Source organism: Mesoplodon mirus (assembly GCF_964341445.2).
Source record: "Mesoplodon mirus genome assembly, chromosome: 11".
In the NCBI taxonomy this organism is placed as follows: Eukaryota; Metazoa; Chordata; class Mammalia; order Artiodactyla; family Ziphiidae; genus Mesoplodon; species Mesoplodon mirus.
In genome coordinates this window covers 95,115,497-95,137,486 of record NC_138987.1, presented here as the reverse complement: position 1 = coordinate 95,137,486, position 21,990 = coordinate 95,115,497, and the positions used below count along the sequence as shown (strand labels likewise).

The 21,990-nt window shown below is 34.8% G+C and overlaps 1 protein-coding gene across 3 annotated transcripts; it reads right to left on the bottom strand.

The window, feature by feature from the left end:
- Positions 1–1,191: 1,191 nt before the first annotated feature.
- Positions 1,192–15,048, bottom strand: LOC309811797 (killer cell lectin-like receptor subfamily F member 1). 3 transcript variants are annotated; one of them, XM_082634969.1, is made up of 7 exons: positions 14,843–15,048; positions 11,766–11,852; positions 9,971–10,069; positions 5,401–5,570; positions 2,101–2,213; positions 1,850–1,949; positions 1,404–1,510 (listed from the first exon to the last, which is right to left on the bottom strand). In XM_082634969.1, exons 1-6 carry the CDS (start codon positions 14,913–14,915, stop codon positions 1,871–1,873), a joined length of 621 nt encoding a protein of 206 aa, XP_082491095.1. In that variant the 5' UTR covers positions 14,916–15,048; the 3' UTR covers positions 1,404–1,510; positions 1,850–1,870. The 3 variants fall into 3 exon arrangements, with proteins under 3 accessions (XP_082491094.1, XP_082491096.1, XP_082491095.1); XM_082634968.1 differs by lacking the exon at positions 1,850–1,949 and having other exon boundaries at positions 1,192–1,510; XM_082634970.1 differs by lacking the exons at positions 1,850–1,949; positions 9,971–10,069 and having other exon boundaries at positions 1,192–1,510.
- Between the last annotated feature and the right edge of the window lie 6,942 nt (positions 15,049–21,990).

Genomic DNA, 21,990 nt, shown 5'->3' with positions numbered 1-21,990 from the left:
TAAATATTTTTTGAGTAGTTATTATGTAGTAGGTAATTTAAAAGGCACTAGAAATATAAAAACAGATATTGGGTCTTTATGTGATTTACAGTCAAGTGAGGGCAGAGGACATTAATCAAATATTCACTCAAAAGACTGGTATAGGTAAGACCTAAAATGTGGTAAGTGCTGGGGAGGGGAATATAATGTCAGAATGTTTGACCTTGTCATGGAGCTCAAGGAAAAGCTCTTAAAAACTGAGCAGAGATATAGAGAATATTTGGGAGGTAACCTGATGGAGAAGAGAAGAAGGAGAATTTCAAGTCTAGAGAACAACTTCTGTGAAGGCAATGTGGTGAAATACAGCATCAGTTCCAAGAATTAGTTTAATGGAGTTGTGGTCCTGAGAGTTTGGGTGTTTGATGTAGGAAGAGACAGAATATGTAAGGAAAGGCTAAACCTGATAGGGATTTCTAGGCCATGTTATGGAATTTGGTATTATTATAAGGAAGATATTGAGGTATTTTTTAAAGGGAAGATTGCATTGTCAGTATATATTTTTAAAAATATCACAGAATTCAAGGCAGGGAATGATTGAAATGGAAGAAAAGTAAAACAGGAAGATGTTGTTATTGCAGTTATTTAATATTTTAGTACCTTTGTATTAAGATCATGAAAGGGGTGGTGGAGAGAGGAAGGCAAGTTTGAGAGAGATTTAATAAATAAATAAATAAAACTTGGTGATATGAGAAGGAAAGGGGATAGCAGCCTAGAGGTGTGTGTGTGAGAGAGGGTAATAACAAGACCACAGCTGGTTTATAGATGGCATAATTGTCTTGTCTGGCATATCCTTTATTGAGATATGGAGTGCTGGAAGATGGTTCCTTTTATGGTGAAATTTAATGAATTATTTTTATATGTTGAGGTCGGAGTACCTTTGAGATTGTAGATTTGCTACGTTAAACAGGCAGGATGGTATACAGGTCTAGTGATCAGGGAATGATCTGGACTAGAGATATAATTTTGATAGACATTGCATTGTATGTAGTAGTTGAAATCATGAGAATGTAGGTGATTAGCTAAGGATATCATAGAGGGAAGATGCAGAAAATATAAAGACTGAAGTTCCAAAAATACTGGCAAAACAAGACAGATGATTGAATAACTACATTGATCATTCACATGTAAAAATCTATTCATCATACCTACTCATTTTCTAAAACATTTTATTTTCTCTATTGCCCTTTCCACACTTCTGAGAAATAGTACTATAGCCACATGAATCATAAATGGACACACACACACAGCCCTCTAGGACACATGCAACCCTGTGAACTTTCTTATGATCTGAGCTCAAGCTTCATGTGGTGTCTCTCGGTCAGACAAATAGAGACCAATTTTCTGCCAAGTGGATTACAGTTGACAAATCCACTGATGTTGTTTCTCACAACGTTCTTGAACTATCTCAGTATAAGACACCAGGGCACATTTCATACTCCTGGTCCGTGGCTTATTTTCTTTCTTTGAAAACCTATAGAAAAAAGCAAGTGGTTACCTTTACGTCAGCCATGAATATATGCATATGTCAAGAGACTTAAAAGGAAATCTTTTTTAATTTTTTGGTGAAAATATAATCATTCAAACAATTTAAATACACAACAGTATGATGGGTAAAGCAATTCTTCCCACGTTTAGCTTTATTTCTCAAAACCTCTCTCCAGAGAAGTTAATAGTTCATTAGAGATAGCTAAAATATTACCTCTGACTTTTTTATCATTTAAAAATTGATCACTGTAAGAAATAAGCAGAAAGTTATGTTTTGTAAACTAAACATGTGCACTCATAAGAGAGTTTATACCTGCTAATTTACCTTTTAGATAAAAAGACAAAATCAGGCAGCAGGGCAAATCCTGTTTCTCACATAAATCTTCTGAGTGGCTGGAGGGAGATTTCTTTTCTTTCTCAACTTTCTGTGTGAACCATTTTATAGAAATATTTATCAGAGTGTAGAAGTCAGGAAATTTATACCTGTTCTATCAGTTCAGGGCCAACAATGTCAAACGTCTCTATCTTGTCACATACAATATGGGATTAAAACCACAAAAAATGCAACAAACTTACAGCTGGGGGTCAAAAGGGCTATTGTCCACCCAGGTCCATAATTCCTCTCCAGGAGGGATCCTCAAACCAACCCAATAAGAGGTTGAAGCCTGTAGGTTCTGCCATAGGAAACTCTAAAGAGAATAGGAAATGTTACATGAAACAAAGTGATTCTGACAGATGCAAGAAAAATAGCGCAAGTGCACCTTCTATGTGCTTGGCACTGCACTAGAAGCTGGGAATGAACAGGTTAGACATGCTCCATGCTTTCAAATAGATCACAGTGGAGGGAAAAACTACTGCAACTTGATGGGATGACCGCTAAACAACAATTATGCACAATGTTAGTAGATACCAAAGCTGTGGAGTCCAGCTCCCTGATGTGAGTCCTAGCACTACTATTTACTACCACACATCTTTGCACAGTTATTCAATCTTTTTACTTCTGTATTTTTCCAATCACTAAAATTCAGATTATAACAGTACTATCTCAAAGAGCCATTATTGTTTTGTTAATAAATAATAATATTATTAAACACTTCCTGGCACATGATAAATGCTCCTTGCATAAATGTTAATGATTGCTACTAAATACAAGTATGAAATAATATCTAGAAGCAAGAGAATACACAGGGAAAGTTACAGAAAGAAAGCAGTCTCTGAGCTGATGGGACACATACTGTTCATAGGTTTTTTTGTTTGTTTTTGGTTTTTGTAAAGATTTTTTTGGTGTGGACCATTTTAAAGTCTTTATTGAATTAGTTACAATATTGCTTCTGTTTCACACTTTGGTTTTTTGGCCACGAGGCATGTAGGATCTTAGCTCCTGACCAGGGATTGAACCCACACCCCCTGCATTGAAAGGCGAAGTCTTAACCACTGGACTGCCAGGGAAGGCCCCGTTCATAGATTTTTTTTTTTTTTTTTTTGCTGTACACGGGCCTCTCACCGCTGCGGCCTCTCCCATTGCAGAGCACAGGCTCCGGACGCACAGGCTCAGCGGCCATGGCTCACGGGCCCAGCCTCTCCGCGGCATGTGGGATCCTCCCGGATCGGGGCACGAACTCGCGTCCCCTGCATTAGCAGGCGGACTCCCAACCACTGCACAAGCAGGGAAGCCCTGTTCATAGGTTTTTAATGTCTCTTTTTGTACAGTGACATAACCCCCGAGCCAACGTATATGGCCAGCCATAATAAAGGTGACATTTCCCAGCCTCCCTTTTGGCTAAGTGTGACAATGTGACTGACCTAATTTCTGACTAATGGGATAGAATCAACGAATACTGAAATTCTAATTAAGCATTTAAAGAGTAAGTTCATATCCTTCTATTCATCATTTTCTTCTCCCCTGATGGCTAGACTGTGAACTGTGATTGGTTCTAGTGGTGAACCAATCAGAAACAAGTAGACACAGCACCCTACTGATGGGAGCAGAAATCTCATAGCAGTTTAGACTACAATGTGAGTGACATAACTTATTACATATATTCTAAGATAGATCTTTCCCCTATTTTAACACTTTGACTTTGGAAACATTGAACAATCTATGGCTTATGGTAGTTTAATTGGCAGCTTAGTTTTTGCTTTTTAATTGCACTATTTCTTTTAAGGGTACCAATGATACATCTTATAATTGAAAGTGTCATAGATTCAATGAATAAAGTAAACATCCATTTGTTTCAGCTACAGCAATTCTGAAACTCTGTCACATGAAGCTTAACTCATATGCTAAACGGCAAAGCTGTTTGTTGGAAAATAGTCATTAGGCATGTAAAAGAGAGAATGGTGTTTCTCCACTGAATTATCTTTGCATTATGGTCAAAAGAAATCAGTTGACTATATTTGTGTGGGTCTATTTCTGGCCTCTCTATTCAGTTTTGTTGATCTATAAATCTCTTCTTTGCCAATACTATACCATATTTATAAATTTAGCTTTATAGTAAGACTTGAAATTGAGTAGTGTAAGTCTTCCATTCTCCTGCTTTCTTTGGGTTAGTTTGCTCTTTTCATAGTTTTTTTTTTTTTTTTTTTTTTTAAGTAGAAGCTCAGAGTAATGATTCTACATTATCTTCTTTTCAAATATAAGCATTTGATGCTATAAATTTCCCTCTAAACTGCTTAAATTGAAACCCATGAATTTTGACATTATATTGTTATTTTCATTCAACTCAAAATATGTTTTAAAAAAATTTGCCCTGATGCTTCCTCTTTGACCCATACATTATTTAGAATTGTGATGGTTAACTTTCAAATGTGTGGGATATTTCCAAACATGTTTCTGTTTATAATTTTCAGTTTAATTTTGTTATGGTCTGAGACATACTCTGTTTGATATCTGTATTTGTAAATTTTTAGGTCCCAAAATATGATCTGTCTTCATGAAAGTTCTTTGGAAAAAAATGTGTATTCTGCTGTTGTTGGATAGTATTCTGTAAAATCCGTTAGGTGTAATTGGTTGATAGTGTTGTTCAGATTTATTTATTTGTTTGTTTGTCTGTTTATTATCTACTTGTTTTGTCAGTTACTCAGAGAAGAGTGTTGACATCTCCAACTATAATTGGGGATTTATCCATTTCCCCTTTCAGTTCTATCAGTGTTTGTCTTGTTGCATTCACGTGTATAATTGATCACTATAATGGGCTTTAAGGGCTAGAGCCCATGCTCTGCAGCAAGAGAAGCCACCACAATGAGAGGCCCGTGCGTTGCAAGGAAGAGCAGCCCCTGCTTGCCGCAACTAGCAAAAGCCCACGCGTAGCAATGAAGACCCAACGCAGCCAGAAAATTAAAAATAAATTTATAAAAATAAAATCAATACTGGCCTTATTTAGAAGGTTTAGTGTCCAACCTTCTTGTAGCAAAATTTCAATCTAAATTAAGCCAGAGCTAGAAAAACACTAGTTTTCTTCAACAAAGAGCAAAACCTAATGAGGACTCTGCTGTATTTCCTTTCTCCCAACATCATCTTTAATTTCAGCTGCCATGCAATCTGATTACAACCTTTGTGAGCAATGGCTTAAACATGGGAGATGAGATAGATATTTTATGTCATACATTTAAAATGAAATCTGGTAAACAGTGGGGATCCCTTGTAGAGAAGAACTTAGGTATATAATACCAAATGAATTCCTCTTATACCTAGCCAAAACAAAACAAAAAAAGCCTAAGATAATAATATAGTTCAATGATTCATTCAACCAATAATTGTGTAGTTAATAGCAATGAAGTTTAAAAAATTTATTTCACAGAAATTTTCAAATTTGTAACACAAAGAAGGTATTGCAGTTGTGAAGGATGCTATAATCTCCAAATTTTATATCTCACCATATCAATGAAGTCTCGGATCACCATGAGATGTGAATTTTTCATGACACAGTCATTTTCACTTTCATCCCAAGATTTATCACTTTCAACAACCCAGTAACATTTCCCCCCATGTAGCTTCCAGTCTTCAGAGGGGCATGATTTACTAGCAGTAGAAGAATTAAAAGAAACTGGAAGGAAAAAGGATAAGTAATTAAAAGGAACTTGCGACTGTATCCCTAATACTGTGTGTATACTAATTAAAGCTTCTCAAAATGTGTTAAATTATAGCCTGAGCTTTTTTTGACAAAAGTAAGTGCTTTCCTCCAGGTGGATTTTGAAAAAAAATAAAGATGAACAGAATTGCAATATGTGTATATTGTTTCTTTCTCTTTCTTGTTTCTTTTTTCTTTCTCCATTTAGTTTAACTCTCTTAAAAATATATTATGCTTTCTATCAGCTAGGCAATGCACAGACACTAGGATGAAGCAATGGACATCCAAGCCTCAGGGAGATAAAAATTTGGAGGAAAAGTAGAAATTAGAGAATTTAATTAGTGGTCTGCCAATGAACCAGACATTTTGAGAATTATATATCACACTGGAAGAATTTTTCTTGGGAAAAATTTGTGTAATAAATGTCCCCCAAAACTCATGATCTACCCATGTACAAATGGGTCTTGGCATCCAAAAATGTGCTGGTAACAGATAGATCTCATTTATAATATTTGCCAGTAGACTTAGATGATGACACATAGGTATCCTACACATACCAATAATTTATTGTCCCCTGAAATAAATATTCTTTAAAAACACACATATACATACACACAATGACTTGAAGCCATTGAAGAGTAAAAAAAGCAGGCAGATTTTGGAGAGTAGCTGACACTTGAAAGAAGGTATGACAATTTAGAAATTTCCCATTTTTACAACTTTTAGCCTAAGACAGACCAATGTTGGTGCCATGTAGAATGAGCAAAATTTTGGTAGATAATTCGAAGTCTCTCTAGTCTGAATAACCAAAGAACAGAATTTGGGGCAACAACAGATGTTGAAAATAAAGAGTAAATTCCATAAAAGAAAAAAACAAAAGGTGTGCATCAACTGCTGTGTATAAAAATTTTCTAAGTCCCTGGCTGATGAATGTGGAAGCTAGATTACAGCTAAAGATTAAAAAAAGAAAAGAAAAGAAAAAAAAACTGACTTGAGATTTAAACAGCTGCCCCCAAAATAGAAATTTAAATGAATCAAACCATACCAAGAAAAATCAACACTTTTTGGAGAAATGTATCAGAATCAGTCAACTTTTAAAAAATCAAATACTTTATAAAACAAGCCAGCATTTTTTAGCAGGAAATACAAACAAGAGATTTGGTCACTGAGGACTTTAGATATTTAAATAATTATATGTATCATAAATAATAATGTTTACATTATTTTAAGAAATAAAAGAATAAATTACCAAATGATCAGATAAGAGGAGACTATCACAAGCTAACTGGAGGGTTTGAAACTAAGTCCTTAGGTTTGAAAACTACAATCATTGAAATTAGACTCAGTGAATGAGCCTGCAGCTTAGAAACAGGAACAGAGAGAATTTGTGAACCACAGTGTATATCTGAAAACATTGCCAAGAATTCAGCACAAATTGACAATCAGGGCTTCCCTGGTGGCGCAGTGGTTGAGAGTCTGCCTGCCAATGCAGGGGACATGGGTTCGTGCCCCGGTCCGGGAAGATCCCACATGCCACGGAGTGGCTAGACCCGTGAGCCATGGCCACTGAGCCTGTGCGTCTGGAGCCTGTGCTCCACAACGTGAGAGGCCACAACAGTGAGAGGCCTGCGTACTGAAAAAAAAAAAAAATTGACAATCATGAGGACAAAAATGAGAGGTTAAGTGAAATGGAAGATAGAAAGCAAAGGCCTATCGAACATCTAATTTGAGTCTTAGAAATAAAATACAGAGAAGGTAGACAAAGAATTAGGAAGGATGGCTGACTAGCTCTATTAAGTTTTACTTTACATACTTTAAGTCTATTCTATTATTTTATTTATTTATTTTGAATTTTATTTTATTTTTTTTTATATAGCAAGTTCTTATTAGTTAACCATTTTATATATATTAGTGTATATATGTCAATCCCAATCTCCCAATTCATACCACCACCACCACCTCGGCCACTTTCCACCCTTGATTTCCATACGTTTGTTCTCTACATCTCTGTGTCTATTTCTGCCCTGCAAACTGGTTCATCTGTACCATTTTTCTAGGTTCCACATATATGCATTAATATACGATATTTGTTTTTCTCTTTCTGACTTACTTCACTCTGTATGACAGTCTCTAGATCCAACCATGTCTCTACAATTGACTCAACTGCGTTCCTTTTTATGGCTGAGTAATATTCCATCATATATATGTGCCACATCTTCTTTATCCATTCATCTGTGGATGGGCAGTTAGGTTGCTTCCACGACCTGGCTATTGTAAATAGTGCTGCAATGAACATGAGGGTGCATGTGTCTTTTTGAACTATGGTTTTCTCAGGCTATATGCCCAGTAGTGGGATTGCTGGGTCATATGGCAATTCTATTTTTAGTTTTCTAAGGAAACTCCATACTGTTCTCCATAGTGGCTGTATCAATTTACATTCCCACCAACAGTGCAAGAAGGTTCCCTTTCTCCACACCCTCTCCAGCATTTGTTGTTTGTAGATTTTCTGATGATGCCCATTCTAACTGGTGTGAGGTGATAACCTCATTGTAGTTTTGATTTGCATTTCTCTAGTAATTAGTGATGTTGAGCAGCTTTTCATGTGCTTCTTGGCCATCTGTATGTCTTCTTTGGAGAAATGTCTATTTAGGTCTTCTGCCCATTTTTTGATTGGGTTGTTTGTTTTTTTAATTTGAGCTGCATGAGCTGTTTATATATTTTGGAGATTAATCCTTTGTCTGTTGATTCATTTGCAAATATTTTCTCCTATTCTGAGGGTTGTCTTTCCGTCTTGTTTGTAGTTTCCTTTGCTTTGCAAAAGCTTTGAAGTTTCACTAGGTCCCATTTTTAATTTTTGTTTTTATTTCCATTACTCTAGGAGGTGGATCAAAAAAGATCTTGCTGTGATTTATGTCAAAGAGTGTTCTTCATATGTTTTCCTCTAAGCGTTTTCTATTGTCTGGTCTTACATTTATGTCTCTAATCCATTTTGAGTTTATTTTTGTGTATGGTGTTAGGGAGTATTCTAATTTCATTCTTTTACCTGTAGCTGTCCAGTTTTCCCAGCACCACTTATTGAAGAGACTGTCTTTTCTCCATTGTATATCCTTGCCTCCTTTGTCATAGATTAGTTGACCATAGGTCAATACAAGCCTACCTCAAGAAAGAAGAAAAATCTCAAATAAACAATCTAAACTTACACCTAAAGGAACTAGAGAAAGAAGAACAAACAAAACCAAAGTTAGTAGAATGAAAGAAATCATAAAGATCAGAGCAGAAATAAATGAAATAGAAACAAAGAAAACAATAGTGAAGATCAGTAAAACTAAAAGCTGGTTCTTTGAGAAGATAAACAAAATTGATAAACCATTAGCCAGACTCATCAAGAAAAAGAGGGAGAGGACTCAAATCAATAAAATATTATTTTATTAAGATGAAACAAATTTAGAGTTGGTATCCTTTCCTGCTGGATTGAAACTAGGATTCTAGGACCTGTTATAGATAGGATTACCTGTAACAATAGAAGGATTAGAAAACAAGGTAGACAGAATTTCAAGCTAGAGGTGTATTAAATACCAGTGTTGCCACCTGTATCAATGGTATAGGAGTACAGTAATACGCTTTTGTTCTGGGGATAATGTCCTACAGAATTTGCCCTCATAGTCTCACTAGTTAAAAAAAATTAAAGTTTTTAGAATGTGGTCAAGGGGGCTTGGGAACATCAAAATCTATTTTAAAGTTTTAATGAATTCCTAGAATTTGAATGTACCCTATAACATGGACTGGTAAGTCTTTCTAATAGAGTTATATATGGATGTTCAAACAAAGAAAGGTATATCATTTTTCAATATAGAATTAAATTAACGGATTAAAAATAATAAAGAAAACAGCTGGAAAGAAAAAGAAAACAGAAAGAACAAATGACTGAGTGTCTTCTTGAATTTAAAAAGTAGGTAAATACACTCAGATGAGAAAGCAAGATAAAGATTACCATTTACAGTTTTTTACATGTAATAACATTAAAAATTGACAAAAACCTACCTGATATGATCATGAATTTTAGGAATGAAAATATTTTGATTACATTCTGTGCCTGAACATGTCCCAAAAGAAGTTTAAAAAAGAAAATGCAATTATTCCAATATAATACCTCTAAATTCATTTACAACTCATTATATAAGCTTATTTTTCTCATTTGTCTTGGATCTTTAAATATTTTTGTCAAGGACTGTAATAGGTCCCTGAAAAACAGTGATCTAAACCATCCCTCTGTAGGGGTAGAGGAATCTCCTCTTTATTCAGATATACCCAAGTAAAATCCACACTACTGTCCATACTTGTTTACTCAGGAATTAGGCAATATAAAATAACATTACCTATTGAGGTGCTTGTTTCAGATTTATTTTGCCCAGTACAGTATTTCTCTTTTGATTCATTATTTACTTTAGTATGTCTTGCAGATTTGAACTGGATAACTAATAAAACAAGAAACATATTTTCTGTATTAAATACAAAGCAGAAAATCATTGGGTTCTAGAGACTCTGAAGTTCATTAATGTGGAAACCCCATAGTAATTTAAATGATTAAAAATTTAGAGGGAAAAATAACATTACTTTTTCCAAGATTTGGACGTTCCTTTGCAAGTATTCTTGTTAATCTTATTAATGTTAACTTTAGGGGAATTGGAAAAATATGACCTGGGACCAGAAGGATACTCACTTCTTTTTTTCGGAGTTTTCATATTTATTTTAATAAACACAAAATAACCAGCTCAGGATATAAGCCTCATTTGGATAGTTTGTATTTTGTGAGTTCTTATTAACTGTATCAGGTATCACTTGATTCATGGAAAGGGTTTTATGTGTTTTGATTTCAGTTCATGATTCTGTTCCTTTTGAGATTGTGCGTGTAAATCCTACACATAGAAGGGTAGGGTGAGCCCAGAGTATTTTTCGACCATGAAGAAGACAGCTGTCTTTCTGATGGCCACTTAACTGAAATTACTTTTGGTAATTTATAATCTCACAATAGTGTGTATTAGGCAATTAAATCTTTAAAATCTATTGTAGTAACAAACAAATCTGTTTTACTAACAAAAAACTGTTTCGATAACAAACAAATCTATTATCTTATAACAAAAAGAAACATAGAAGAGATGGTTTCTTGGTTTTTGTTTTAGCCCTACTGCCCGGCATGGTGGGATCTTAGTTCCCTGACCAGGGATCGAACCCATGCCCTCTGCAGTGGAAGCGTGGAGTCTTAACCACTGGACCACCAGGGAAATCCCAGCAGAGATGTTTAATGCTAAGTATTTTTGCTTCCTCCCCTCAATGTTAAAGCCCCAATTCAGCCATTGACTAGTTACATTAAACTAGTCAAACCACTTATCACTCTGGGCTTTGGATTGTTCACCTCAACTGGAGGTTTGACCTTGCTGATTTCTAGAGCCCCATTCAGTTCTAGAATTCTATGACTCTGCCTACTGACCTTGAATTACTAATGACATTCATAATTACTAATATCATTCACAAGGGCAACATAGGTAGACACGGCCTTTGTCTGTTCTAGAGTTTGGTTTAATCTGGAAATCTGAATTCCTTAGAATATATATATCATCTGGGAGTTTTTCTCCAAGCATTTATTCAATAAAATATTAAAATAATTGTCACATGAAATTGGGCTATGTTTAGGTATATCCACAGTATATGAGTATAATTTTAAAATACTTGATTGAATTGATTGATTTTAGACAAATTTCCCATCCATGAATACAAGATTGATGATGATGTCCAGGAGTAATTAATGAATAAGCTTAAACAGAAATATGCTTCATTATTTAATTTGCTTTCGCTGACCACAGTTTCAGAGAAGACGGTGTATAACTCACGATCAACTGCATTGGGAAATGCATTGTGCATAAAATGCACTTTATGATTTTGGTCATAAAATATAAATCTAATCTCTTTCCTTTATCAATGAAATGAATCCATAATATGTATTAATCACAAGCTGAAGTTCTATGGAAAATCTCTAATTTTAATTGTGTATCAAATTTCATGCTTTTTGTGAAGTTATAATGTATAGGAACCACTTGAACAGCAAACACAATTACAATAGGTGGTGCTAAAATAATACTTTGGGATAAATAAATGGTATTGATAATTACTTACCAAAAATGCTCAGCACAATTACTATTACAAGAAGGATGATAATCATTGCACAACCAACTTTCAGGAAAACTCCATGGTGGTGAGAATCTATAATATTGGATAGATTTCACTAATAAATAATTCCAGTAAATAATTCCTTAGGTAGTAAGAGGTAGGGAAGGGCTGAATAAACTTTGTCAGTTATGCCCTTGAGTTACTTTCCTTTGAAATACGTAGATCCAGCTTCCTTTTACACACACACAGACACACACACACAGCATATTTGGTCCCCTGGTTTGTGAAAAGGGGGGCCTAGAAAACTGTGAATAGATGTAAATTTTTCCTTGTTGATTTACCATACATATTCCTCAGTATTAATCTTAACTATGATTTACTCTCTGTATCCTTAAGTTTTTATATAAGACTGTGAAATTCTCCAGTCTCTAATAAGCTTACTGACAACACTCACTTATTTGGATTGGTCCGTTCTTTCATGCCTCCTCCTTTATACAATACACCTATTTCCTGTGACATGTAATTGTAATTTCATAAAATCATACATTTTAAAATAAAAGTAATTTCAGAGATAATCTTGTCCAACATTCGCATGTTAAAAATGGGGATTTCAAGTCCACAAGCACACAGTTACTTGATAGCAGAGCTGAGACTGTACCTTGGGTGTCTTGACTATCAAAATTAGTACTGTGTTCACTATCTACTCTATCTCTTGTACTCAAAAGATAAATAAATCATAAAAAGAAACTGGCATTTTTAGCTTTGGGTTGATAGTTAAAACCAATAGGCTCTTATCCCAGATAGTTACAGTATATCAATTCCACTAGATATGTGATTTATATACACACACATACAATATACTGAGAGTGTACTACTATAACTGATGTTGAAATATAACCAATTACAAAACCAAGTGTCGAGACATTAACCTGAGTGTTTATTTAGTGGAATCCTATTATATAGTGTTTTGTCCACATTATTATTGTTATTAAGTAAAACATCTTTAGTGAGAATTTATTAATTCTCAAAACACTAAAAGAAATCCATGTATTTTCTTTTATTAGGCAAAACAATGCAAAGTATGTCAGTCAAGACCATCACCAGAAGAATGTGATAATATCCCAACACACATTTCTAGTGTGAAGAACTGGGATTACAGACCTAAAAAGCTGGAGAATAAAGCATCCGAGTTCATGAAAGGACTAATATAAGGGGTACTAGGTCATTCTTTTAGGCCCCTGAAGCAAAGGTTATAAAGGCATGAATTTCTGAATCTTAGCCTGGGATATTCTCAGTGGAATCATACTTTGTTACTGAGATTTCACTCAGTGTCATGGTGATAGCCCTCTTTGTTTTATATCTTGGAGAACTGATGAATCTACAATATTTAAAGTGTTTAGTATAAATGAGATCCATTTATTTAGTCATCCATTTATTCATCCACCTACCAAGCATCTATCGATTGCCTGCTATGTACTTAGTACTGTGTGAGGTGCTGGGTGTACAAAGATTAAGGGATTAGGGAGAGGGTTTCAACACATATGAGGCTCTGAAATGGGAAAGAATATGGTAATTTTAAAGAACAGGAGAAAGCCAACAACCAGAGCAAAATAAGTGAAATTTACCAAGTTAGAAGAGAAAGGCCAGGGATAATTGTGTAGGACTCTGTAGGACATTACAATCCAATGTATCAAATAGTTCTTTCCCTCCTCAATGATATGACACATGAGAACAGAAGTTGCGTTTATCCACGACAGAGACATGCAGTGAAAGAGTAATATGATATTTGACTTCTGGTCATAAGCATGACTGCAGGTAGATAATTTAATTTTTATATATTCATATTTCTTCATTTTTAAGATTAGAATATTGGACTGGACAGCATTAAAGCTGTCCCAAAATCTTTAAACCAGGAAAAGAGTAATGTTCTTTCCATAAACAGAAGAAATTAAATCCTGGAATGTAGAATCAAAAATACTGGTTTTGTTGTTTGAACTGAGTTAAAATAACCTCTAGAAAAATGGACCAATTATATGAGATTCGGGGGAAATGGGGGAATAAGAGTACAGTTCTAGTCCATGTTATTTTTCAAACGAAATTCCATTAACTCATATAAAATGAAAGCTCCCAGTCTATTGAGAAAATAAAGCAGAAAAGCCTCTATTCCGCAAGTTAGAGAGATAATATTTAAACACAGGAAATAACAGACTCTTGCAACTGGAGAAAACAACTCACCAGATCCACTTGAAAACTGCAAACACATAAATATAGAAGAAAAAATATATTCTTGGGAAATAATAGAAAAGCAAAACATCAGGTTCACTCCACAAGGACAAAGCACCATGAGGAGACTTTAAGTTATTTAAACATTTTTATAAACTTTACAATATAAAAATTCATACCCTAGAGAAGAGAATATAAATGCAACATGGACATTTCCTTAAGGCTTCATGTATAAATACACTGGATTTGAAAATCTATTATTTCTGAGGTGGTTTGTGTTTAAGGTTACAGTCTTATCTTTAGCTGCGTGCTGATCTACTCAGGTTCCAAACATATTCTATTACTCAGATAGTCGTTAATTCTAAACTTCAGGAAATGAAATAGTAACATCTTATGCCTCTTTAGTTTAACTTAACATTTTTATCCTACCAATATGCAAATTCCAAAAGGCTAAATAACAATGTGAATAATTGCCAGGGATATTTTTCTTAGTGTAAATGAGTTGATCATATTATTTTAAAAGGGCAGATTTGATTGGCAATGAGTAAAGCTGTAGAGCAGAAAGGGGTTATGAGTATTGATGTCACCATGGGAGTATAATAAATGTTCACCACAAGAAATATAAGGAATAGAGGGTCTATGAAAACCAAAAGCAAAGTTCTACATATTAAGACTAAAGTTACAATTAACTTTATAACACTTGTTGTCATTAAAAACATTCACTCTTATTCTTGCATTCAGTAAGTTTTGCTTTGAATCCAGTCTCCTATTTCCAGTAAGACAGATAGAGACACAGGACAGAAATAAGGGAGATTAAAATCAAAACTTTAATTTTAATAAGAGTTCTAAATCCAACTTACCAGATCTCTGACGTGAAGATGAATGTTCTGAAGATGAATGTTTGATATCAGCATAGATTATATCTTCAGCCATTGCATATATTAAAAAGAGAGAAAAGTCACAAGTAGTAGTCTGAGGAAGGAGGCCCAAAGTTTTGCAAACTTTCTGTAAGTGAGATAAATTGAGATGGATGATTTCCTTCCCCTCTCCCAAGTTTGGTGGGTTTCCCCAGTGAATAAAAGATAAGAGCAATGTGTTCAGCCTTATCAATCAAGGCAATAGATTTTTGAACACTTGCATGATATGGAAGAAAACTACTGTCCATGCAGTATTTTCTTGCTCTTCAGTTAGTTTTCTGCCTACATTTGGAATAATTTTAACTTTTAGTAATACTACAGAAGATACTGCATCACTTTCCTCTATAAACCACTTCCTCTTTTAGCTAAGAAATAGTCTCTGGCAGAAGCTCTTTGACCTTCTAGCATTTTCTCCAAAGTGGAATAGCAATTTAGAAGGGAGGACAAGAAAAAAAGAGGGTTTTTAATATGAATGTAATACAAAGAATTGATAGACTCCTCATCTTGAAATGCACTGTAATTACTTAGGTAATACTTTAAAAATACCCTTAAAGCTATTTCTTCTCTTCTATGTTTTATAATATTAACATCAAAGTAAGTTGAGGCATAGATTATGCAGTGGATTTCCAAACTGAAAAATAATCTATATGAGATAGAAATAACTCTATGTCAAAATAATTCAAGGTTCTGTCATAAAAGAAAATGAATCTCATTTTTAAATGAGGTTCACAGAAATTTAGCATTGAATGCAATGTATTAAGCATAGATTTTAATCTCCCATTTCTTCTAAAACTCCACTAAAATTATATTAAAGGAATAAAAATGTATAAGTTCAAAACAATTTAAAAAATGAATGGGTTCTAACAGATGAAAAAATTCAGCAAATTCCTGGAAAATGGAGAGTAGATGGAGATGTGATAATTGATGGAACAAGGCAAAAGAAAGTGAAGCCTAGAATATTCAGACGTAAATAACTGAGGAGATAGCCCAGCTACCCATGAAACCCTCATAACACTCAGAGCTCAAAAATGGCAGGTATGAAAAATGACAGGAGATATTAGCTGATGGCCAATAAGGTTGATTTCCTCAAGATCCACCCAAATGCATTGCAAACAGTTATTTAAACTGTAGTCACCTCTCCCAGACCCCAGTCCAAGTAATTTAACCTACATTAATCAAATAGCTAGAGAACATATCTTGGCTTCTTGACATGTAGGGGGTCTCTCAGTATAAAGACTAACCCCATAAGGCTTCTGACCTTGAAGGTCAGCCTTGAACACCAACCTCTGTCTCCTAACACCACTTTGACACTCCCTCTTTTCTGGGCTGTTATAACACTTTATATGTTGTTCTGCATTTTATATATGAAAAACTGACTTTGAGAAGTTACATGCAGATGGTTTGCATAACCATTTTCAGAGTGAGGATTTGAACTCATCACAAACTGAATTCAAAGCCCAGGCCATAATACAATAATGCTTTCTAGATTTTGAGGGTAAGAATCATGTTTTATTATTCTTGCTACTCCCATCATTCAATCTATGCCTGAAACATAATAGACACTTAGGAATTATGTGTTGGATTATCAAATCAGTTAATGCTACACTGAATTTTATTACTGGACTATAACACTCCATTATGAGAGCAATTACCTTTGACTGAAAAGTAGACTTCTAATCATATGAAAAGTAGTATTGATGATCTAGCCATGTACCACTAAAACAAATACTAGCATGTGGAGAACCTATTATAAGTTATATAATAAATCCTTGGAATTTACAAATTTAATATTAATGATCCCTGTCTCCTCTCTCTGCCCCCAAGTAACAAAGGGTATGCATTATGTAGTAATCTATAAATTCGATGAGATATGGCTTTTAATTGAGTGTCATAAATCCCTATAGGTAGGGCTCGTTTAGCCAGAAAGACCGTTTATATAAAGTCAACTTGTGGATGAATTACATAATGGAATGTTAAAAGTAGCAGTGCCTTGGAAAGCATGTTATTAAGTAATCCAAATAAAACACATTTGGAAACAAAATAAAGCTGTTTAGTTAAATAATCTAAACTCATCAAATGCTCATCAGCAAAGATGTGAAAGGGTAACACATATTTAGTTAAGCTGCTGTATTTTAGGTATTATGTGTCCATAGTGATATTCTCAAATTTGGTGACACAACTTTCATAGGTATAACTTTTTTCAATGTCAAGTTTAAGCATTAGTGATTTAAATATGTGGTGTTATCATTATTGATAGATACTACTTCTAAATAATGGAGTAATATGTACTTGAAATAAGCTTTATCACTGCCCTAACATTAATAATAATTTTGTCAATCACTTTTCTGTGCATGGATTCCAAATCGAATTCTCAATCCTAGCCTATTTCCTGGAGTACAAGTCCTCATTTCCAACTGCTTTTCGGTATGTCAAACTCGAAACAATCAAAAGTAACCCAGACTTTACTGCTCCTTCCACTGTGTCACCTCTTTCTTTTGTTGGCTCCCTTCCTTTGGAGAAACTCGGGCTTAATATCTTTCCTTTGATTCCCACTTCTTTCACTTTTCGAAGTTACGTGTGGGTGAGTGATGTAGGGTGGCATATAATAAGTCATTCATTTGAGTTGAAGGAGTCTTTTTCAACTTAGATGAACTTGTGACAAAGAATGTGCTCAGAGAAGATAATGCCATCTGGAATCAGGAAGGACTTAGTGAATGATTGAAAGTTTATCGGAAAAGTAATTCCTCCTGTGCTTGCTGGCAAGAGTGGAAGGCAGAAAGTGTGTTCTCTGAATACTTCTGAGGGGAGAGAAAATTTTATTTTGCTGATAAATATCTACTTTGGAATACAGAGACAGGAAAAGAATTATGTGTCCTATGCTATATTTGTATTCGTGTGTATGTATGTGTATACATTTTTAAGGTCAACAATATATGACATATACTTTTTAAAAAGCATATGCTTGTATGCATGCATGAAAAGATTTAATTTTATATAGAAATGACATACCTTTTGCCCTTTTCAGTAATCTACAACACTGTCAAATATTCTAGGCTAGTGGTTCTCAACCTTGACTGCACATTGAAATTTCCTGGAGAGTTGTTTTTTTTTTTTTTAAATACAGATATCTGGACTTCATATGAGACTTAAAAATTTTTTTTCATTTGTCTGCATCAAAATTTTAAAAATCTCTCCTATATGTGATTCTATATATAGCCAGAGTTGAGAACTGTCGAGCTACCACACATGAGTTTAGAGTGATGTACAGGTTCAGCAAAAAGGAGAAGAAAAACTCAGGCAGCTGTAACAGGAGCAGAAATAGCAGCAGCACTGATGAATAAGAGACCACGTTTCCTATATGCCAAACCAACAACAATGACAAGGTCCATCATTTTTCCCACACCAGGGGAACTCCTTAGTAGTAGAGGCCAGATCTGAGGGAAAAAACATGACTCAAAAGCTGGCCTTGATTTCTTTTTCAAAACAGGATCCACAACTCAATGTGAACTAAAGGAAATGCATCCACGGATTGGTTTTGGTCCATGGGTGCCCAGGTGTCTCCATGACCTAGAGAGTGTGTCTTGGAAATTCAATCTACAGAAATAAAACAACAGAGGCAGTGTGTATAGAAATAACACTTACCTTATAGTGGAGGAAAAGTAGATTGATGTTTGAGAATTTTCATTGGTTACTACAGCACATTAATTAATTTGAGAAGTATGATGTTGCATGTTACAGGTCCTAAATCTGCAGATTCTAAATTTAGTAGGAGTACAGGATAGTCAGTATTTTCTTATTTCAACCACCAATTTGTGCTCTGCTGTGGGACAGCAATATTTTTGGAAGTAACTGACTATATGTTAACTTAGATGGGCCTTAAGGACCTGTTTACTTAACGTTTACTTAGGGACTTTTAAAGAAAACATCAAGATGTTTTAGTGTGTTGCTTACTTCTGGAGGAGTTCACTATATCCCTAAAAGAATGGAGGTGCTGAAATCTAAGTTAGCATCCTTGAAAGAAAAGAAGAAACAGAAGCCACGTAAGAGATGTGGCTACTAACCCCAGACAGGAAATATTTACCAATGGTGATTTAGAACGGTGAACAAAGAAGTTCTTCTGAGAGGAAAAATAATAGTACAGCCAGGTGCATTATATTTATGTAACATTTTCATACTGATATAATTCTCATGATGTGTGTATTCTGGACAATTCATATAAATGGAATCATATAATATGTAGCCTTTTGTGTCTGGCTGTTTCATTTAATGTTTTCAAGGTTCATCCAGATTGTAATATGTATCAGTATTTCATTCTTTTTTATAGCAGAATACTATTCCATTGTATGGATATACCACATATTGTTTATACATTCATCAGTTGATAGACATTTGATTTATTTCCACTTTTGGCTTTCATTAATAATGCTGCTATGGGGGCTTCCTGGTGGCGCAGTGGTTGCGAGTTCGCCTGCCGATGCAGGGGACACGGGTTCGTGCCGTGGTCCTGGAAGATCCCACATGCCGTGGAGCGGCTGGGCCCGTGAGCCATGGCCGCTGAGCCTGCGCGTCCGGAGCCTGTGCTCTGCAGCGGGAGAGGCCACAACAGTAAGAGGTCCACGTACCGCAAAAAAAGGAAAAAAAAACAAACCTGAGACATTTATTTAGTTATCAGTGCAGAAATTTGATCAAAATAAGGTCAAGAGATTTTTGTCAACAAAGACAACATATGTATCAGAGAGAGAGAAATTACAGTTTTCAGTAATTTGTCTGAATGTGTTTTTACACATGTGAACTTGAAATATAGTTTGACTGAATATAATTAGATTGGTATCACATTGCCTCTGAATTTTAGTGGCACTTTCTGTCAGATGACATATTGTTATTAAAAAGTACAATATATTTCCAATTTCTGATTCTATTCCTGGATTTATATGTATGTTGTAACGCACGTATCTATTTGCAGATAGATAGATAGATATCTCCAAATATTTTCTGTTCAGGGAAACATTGGGTGTATTTCTATTAGTAGATTAATTTTCATGAAATGTTATATAAAGTTTTTAAAATTTTAACAAATTTACTGTAAAGATATTTACATAAATACACTAACCTCCATTTACATTAAATCTGTAAATATATTCTGGTAATTGTATTAGCTAAAAGCTAACATTTATTAAGATCATTTTGTGTTTCAGACATTAGCTCATTTAAACCTCATAGCATTACAACAAATATAAAAGCTAGGTGATTTTATTATCCCTATTTATTGCCGAGAAAGCAAAGTAACTTACCTAACGTCACACAGAAGGATAGGAGCTGAGCAGAAATTTGAAACATTATTTGACATCAATGCATGTAAACTCAATGACTAAACTCACGGGCTTCTCCTAGAACTGGAAGCTGAGATTCAAAACAGTGTCCTCCCCACAGGGAGCTGAGTTGTTAGTGAATTAGACACACCATTTACTAACATTTAATATATGAAACAAAAAATTATCCAACAGAGCATGCACGAGGTTATATTGCAGCCTGGAAATGAGTCAGAGAGAAAGTGAAACTTGAAGTGAGATGTAAACATTGAAGAAAAAAGGGCACTTAATTTTATGAAGAAATAAACCTGATGAATAAGTGGACTAACCACATGGAAATGTGCAATAAAGAAGTGCTTTTAGGATATACAACAATTTGTGTTAGGCTGGTTTCCCTTGTCATTCCAAGCTTTCAAAAAGTTTCAGAAAAATAGGATCGTACAGTTTGCAGTCTTTTATGTCTAGCTTCTCCCCTCATCAGATTTTCGATACTTATTTGTGCTGTCACAGGTGTGATGAGTTCAGAGCTTCATAGTGCAGTTGCACCACGATTTATCTGTTTTACAGTGGGTGGACATCTGCGTTGTTTCCAGTTCGGGGCTGTGATGAATAAAACTCCTGTGAATTTTTTGCACCTTTCTTTGGACACATATCACATTTATTTTTGTTAGCAAATAAGTGGAATTTCTGGATGAGGCATCTGTATGTTCAATTTTAGTAGAGACTACCAAGCCAAGGAAGTAGTCATCAATTTACACTCTCTGCAGAAGTTTTTTTTTCCAACTGATGTAATTCTCTCTGGCGTTTAGTATTGTTTATGTTTTTGTTCATTTCTTTTTATTAAAAAAATTTGATGTTGTAATAGGTGTGCAGTCACTCCTTTTAGCTTTGATTTCCATTCCTCTGATGACAAATTTGAGGGTTTTGAAAAGCTGATGTGTCATTTTGATGTCCTTTTTTATGCAATGCCCTTTCAAGTTTTTTACCCCTTTAAAAATTTGTGTTGTCTGTCTTTTTCTTATTGATTTCTCAGTTTTTTAAGGTATAAATCTCAGTCTTTGCTAAGGGAACCTGGGTGGCTATTGAGACACAGCTTCAGCACTCAGGCACACAGTTAAAACTTTTCCTTAGCCTTCACTTCCTATTGCTACAGTCTCAAGGTCAGTCAGAGGTGAGACCTTTGGACCTTTTCAAATCATTCCTGGACATGCACACGTTACATGTGTATGGCATTCCAGATTCCCAGGAATAGGTTCAAAGTCCACTTTTCAAAATCCACATGCAACAACACAAATAAGTATCAAAAATCTACTGATGAGCAAAGTTTTTCCTTTTAAATTTTGGTCAGCTTTTTGTCTCCACTGTTACTATTGCTGCTTTAGAAAGTGAAGCAATAGTCACTGATGTTTTTGACAAACACATAGGAATTAGGGAAAGAGTAGTTGGTTTTAAAAGCATCTCATCTGAAGATGAACAGGCAAGATTTAGCAACAGGGTGGAAGCTGAAGGAAAAAAAATGTCATGTCGGTAGGGGGCGCTGTGTGATTGTGGTTGCCATAAACAGCAACAGCAATGAAATCTGATATATTCAGTTTTAAATATTCTATATTTTTATGTGCTTATATAAGCCATATTTTCTCAGTGTCAAATTGTCTGGGTATGAGTTCTAGATCTGAAATGTAAAGGCTTTGGGCAAACTACTTAGTTTCCTTATGACTTGGTTTCCTTGCATATAAAATGAGATCTTAATTAACACCTAAATCCTAGGGTTTTTGTGAGGAT

Excerpts from the sequence above, each read along its gene's own strand:
- LOC309811797 (XM_082634968.1), bottom strand. The coding sequence starts at position 14,915 with ATGGCTGAAGATATAATCTATGCTGATATCAAACATTCATCTTCAGAA. Across the intron at positions 10,070-11,765 it reads AATTGTGCTGAGCATTTTTG|TTATCCAGTTCAAATCTGCA; the intron begins GTAAGTAATTAT and ends TTGTTTTATTAG. Across the intron at positions 5,571-9,970 it reads TGAAACAAGCACCTCAATAG|TTTCTTTTAATTCTTCTACT; the intron begins GTAATGTTATTT and ends TTTTCCTTCCAG.